Consider the following 4,042-nt stretch of genomic DNA (forward strand, 5'->3'; position numbering starts at 1 on the left):
TTTGAATTGCAAAATGTGTGTAAAGCAGAAAACTGTAACTGCCACAAGACAATTTTCCTCATTGTCGGAGGGTAAAATCTGTTATATTCTATTCTTGTAACGTTCAAATAAGAGGTGTTAGTGGGTTTCTATTTCAGCACTTCCTACTCAGAATAAGATTTACATTTCACATTTAACCACATAGTAAAGACGTACACCAATTCACTTACATTAAGCTGCCTGCTAAACTACACCTCCACTAGTTCAAAAGATTATTCAGGCTGAACTCATAGACGAGATGTGAGATGAAAAAAGATTTTTCTGTTCAAAAGAAACATTTTGACATAACAGGAAAACCTTGTGTAAATAATGATTAATTAGGGCTGCAGGTCACTTAAACAGTTTAACTACTGTTTAGTAAAGCTAAACATCTTCAAATTGGAGCAGGTAGAGTGTTATCTCCTCCTCTCCTCTCTTCTCGCTGTGTGTGTGTGTGTGTGTGTGTGTGTGTGTGTGTGTGTGTGTGTGTGTGTTTGTGTGTGTGGGTGTGTGTGTGTGTGTGTGTGTGTGTTGGAGAGGCAGCTAGCAAATCAAACTTGTAATTCCTCTAAAGGATTAGAAAAACGATAATTCTGTGTGTGTGTGTGTGTGTGTGTGTGTGTGTGTGTGTCAAGAACATTTGGGCAGATGGCATCACGTTCCCCACAGCTCAGTTTACCCCCTTTGGTCCTCTGCTGTCCCAGTGCAGTGTGTGTGTGCGCCTCCCTTGGCACTGACATTGTGTGTGTGTGTATGTCAAGGGGTCGATGAGGTTGCACTTTCTGTCAAGGTCATTGTTATGTACAGATAACAGTAAAAATATAGACTTAGACTTCTCTTTACTGATTCTTTTGGGATGACTCCCGCAAGGAAATTGAAGTATTCCAGCAGCTGTTTTCAGCAGCTTACAAAAAAGGTATAAAAAATACAAAAAATGTAGTATAGAGAGAAATGAGAGAGATATGCAGCTCTATATGTGTGTGTGCTCATGTATGTTTTAAAAGAATTGCCCTTCAGAGAGAAATAAAATACTGCTGAATTAAATTAAACTAAATTGGAAACAGCTTTTACAGTCCATTTCCTAATGAAAGGCAGTCTTTGAGTGGACGCCTCCTTCAGATGGTGCATAATAATAGTCTATGATGTCATGAATCTTACTGATACTCCAACTGAGTCACTGGAGCTTTAAAGAATGTGTTTTAACAAATAAACACAATATAAGTAAATATCTCTAAATAATAAACAGTCAGACAGGATATTTGTTTTCATATCCTGATCCCATAAATGTGTAAAATACAGAAAGAAACTAAACTGTCTTTTTCAACAGATTCTGTCGATAGGAGTCTTGGACATATTTGGTTTTGAGGATTATGAGAACAACAGCTTTGAACAGTTCTGCATCAACTTCGCCAACGAACGACTGCAGCACTACTTCAACCAACACATCTTCAAATTAGAGCAGGTAGAGTTATCTCCTCCTCTCCCCTCCTCTCCTCTCCTCTCCTCTCCCTTTTGCTCTCCCTTTCCCTCTCCCTCTCCACCATCCAGACAATGATCATTGTTGCTGCTGCTGATAACACCTCATTGCATTTTGTGTTTTACTGCCTCTATGGCAATGTTGGCAACACTCAAACATTCATACGTGATCTGCTACAGTGTGTCTTGGTATCGTGATGATGTGAGTTTATGCACTGCCGTCACATTATTGTTGCTGATACACGCCTCTAAACACGCCCTTATGCTTTTGATTGATGGGCCAACTGATGGAGGAATGAATAGGCCCTCCTGACTGACTGCTGTTACGTCAAACTGGTTAAAAAATAGATGACTTCCTCTTCAGTGGTGAGCTCTGAGCGCAGTACAATATGGTTTAACACACTGTGAGAGAGGAGCTGCTTTTGTAATGCTGTCCATGTTTTCTAAGAGGATTTTCACACATCTTGGTTGTTTCATTTGATCTCTAGCGCTTTCAATAAAAGCTGAGGACAGGAGTTAGACTTTAACGTCTTTACTAAAGGGAGGAAGAGAGTATTTCTGCTTTTATTGACAGAATACAATCATGGAAAATGATTTGTGACAGTTGTCTTTCTAGCTTTTCAATGACAAATGAAAACATGGCTTCGTCACTGCTATGATGATCAAATGATTTCTCAACCGCTCAACCTGCTTTTTGTATTTATTATATATATTTAATGTCTACATTTAACGTAATTCTTTCCAATCACTACAGGCTGATAATGTGTAGGTTGGTAGCCTTAGCAACCCTCAACAAGACTCTTGTCATTCTGAGGTGCCAATCCTATAATATATGTGTATAGTAACTATGAATATAAGAAACATACATTTCTCAGTAGCAGAATTGTCAAATGCATAAATGAAAGCTACAAGGTAAAGTATATATATTTAGCGCTTGGCTTGGAAACCCCTTTTATCATGCACAAATAGTCATTAGGTCAGTGGCTCCAGACTAATGTTACCAGACCATTCACTTATACAAGAAACCAGTCTTTGCAAGTTGTATATTCCCTTATACTGTATGATCGCTTTGTGCTGGACAGCCACTTTCCCCCTGACATTTTAGTACAAGCTGCTGTAATTAGGTTAAGTTAGCATGCACATCAATTAAAGTAAAAGCTCAGAGGAAGTGCTGCATGACCAGAAGAGGATGACAGGCTGGTTAGAGTGCAGAAGTCAAGCAGAGCTGCATGTTTCCTGACAGCTAAATGCTGCTAGCACCGGCCAGCCCGTTAGCTTTTTGTACATTTTCTCTCACTGGATTTGTTTGTTTTTGTTTAGTCTTTATGCTTCCGAATAGCCCCACTCTCCCTGTTGTTTACTTCTTTTCTGGTGTAATTTCATCACTGTTTCTTCTCGTTGTAACTGCTGTGGTGATGAGAGAGATGTCAGCGTCATAACTACCCTCTCTCTCTCTTCCACTCAAAAGGACTATTACTGAACCACTAATCCCTGACCAGCTTTGTTATGTATTCATTATGCTCGTTTATTCAGATACACATTGCCAAAACCATGCATGTTTTGTTTTCCCAAAATGAGAGAGAGAGAGAGAGAGAGAGATGTTGGGGGGAGAGAACAAGTCTTAATCAGTTGTACTGTGTCACAGAAGCTGTCGGCTTTCGTCTCTGTCATACTGAGTTCTGATAGGTCGTGGCAACTTAGCAGGCGGACCCATCGCTGTGGGCTGGATGAGAAGAGGAACAGAGTGGAAAAAAGAGCAGTGTTTTAGTAAACGAGCGCAATCTTGTCCCTTCAGCCTCAATGAAGATCACAGACTGCTGATGCACTAATGGTTCTGTTATCTGTTTCTGACAGTTAGCCCTCAGGGTCTACACACACACACACACACACACACACACACACAAACACACACAGAGCAAAATGTAACATGTAATAACAAGGTTTTGTGAACTCAGATTTACAGTTAAGCCCTCTGGGGCTTTAATTTTAGAAATCTAGATTTTCCACTGAAGCTGATGGTCATACAAGGACAAAGTTAAAATAACTGACCAAAGGTAAACAATAGAAACAAATTCTTAATATATATATATAGCATATATGAAGAAATTAAGCGCTTCTGCTGAAAAACTTAAAACCTCCTTCTTAGATTAAAGTAAAAAACTTTTTTTTATCTGTCATGTTTACTTATTCATCCATTTAAACATAGAAATGAAATTACAGTAGTCAGTCTAATTTGTATACATACATACATGAACAGTATAACCATATCCCATGTTGTAAACTGTAAGGAGCCAGGAGCTGTTGTCCCTGGCTGGACATTAATAATTTAATAATTTATACTGTTTATTTATCCCCAGTGGGGAAATTACAATTGACACTCAACAGTTGTTGTTTTTTCTTGTTGTTTTTTAAATCACTACACATAGGCCTGAAATATACACACATGCTCAGGACCTATTCATGTACAAATGGAGAGACATCAGTGAGTGGGCTGCCAGTGCTGGACCAGCGCCCTGAGCAGATGGGAGGGGAGGGGAGGGGGGGGGGG

General features: G+C 39.4%; 1 protein-coding gene across 17 annotated transcripts in view; it reads left to right on the forward strand.

Moving 5' to 3' along the window:
• The window catches only part of myo9ab (myosin IXAb), a 157,329-nt gene that overhangs the window by 108,258 nt on the left and 45,029 nt on the right, over nt 1-4,042 (forward strand). For all 17 annotated transcript variants that reach the window (XM_032523971.1, XM_032523974.1, XM_032523976.1 and 14 more), the window contains one exon: nt 1,346-1,480. In XM_032523971.1, coding sequence (XP_032379862.1) covers nt 1,346-1,480 — 135 coding nt within the window. The remainder of the gene's footprint in view (nt 1-1,345; nt 1,481-4,042) is intronic.

This window comes from Etheostoma spectabile, chromosome 8 (genome assembly GCF_008692095.1).
Source record: "Etheostoma spectabile isolate EspeVRDwgs_2016 chromosome 8, UIUC_Espe_1.0, whole genome shotgun sequence".
NCBI lineage: Eukaryota > Metazoa > Chordata > Actinopteri > Perciformes > Percidae > Etheostoma > Etheostoma spectabile.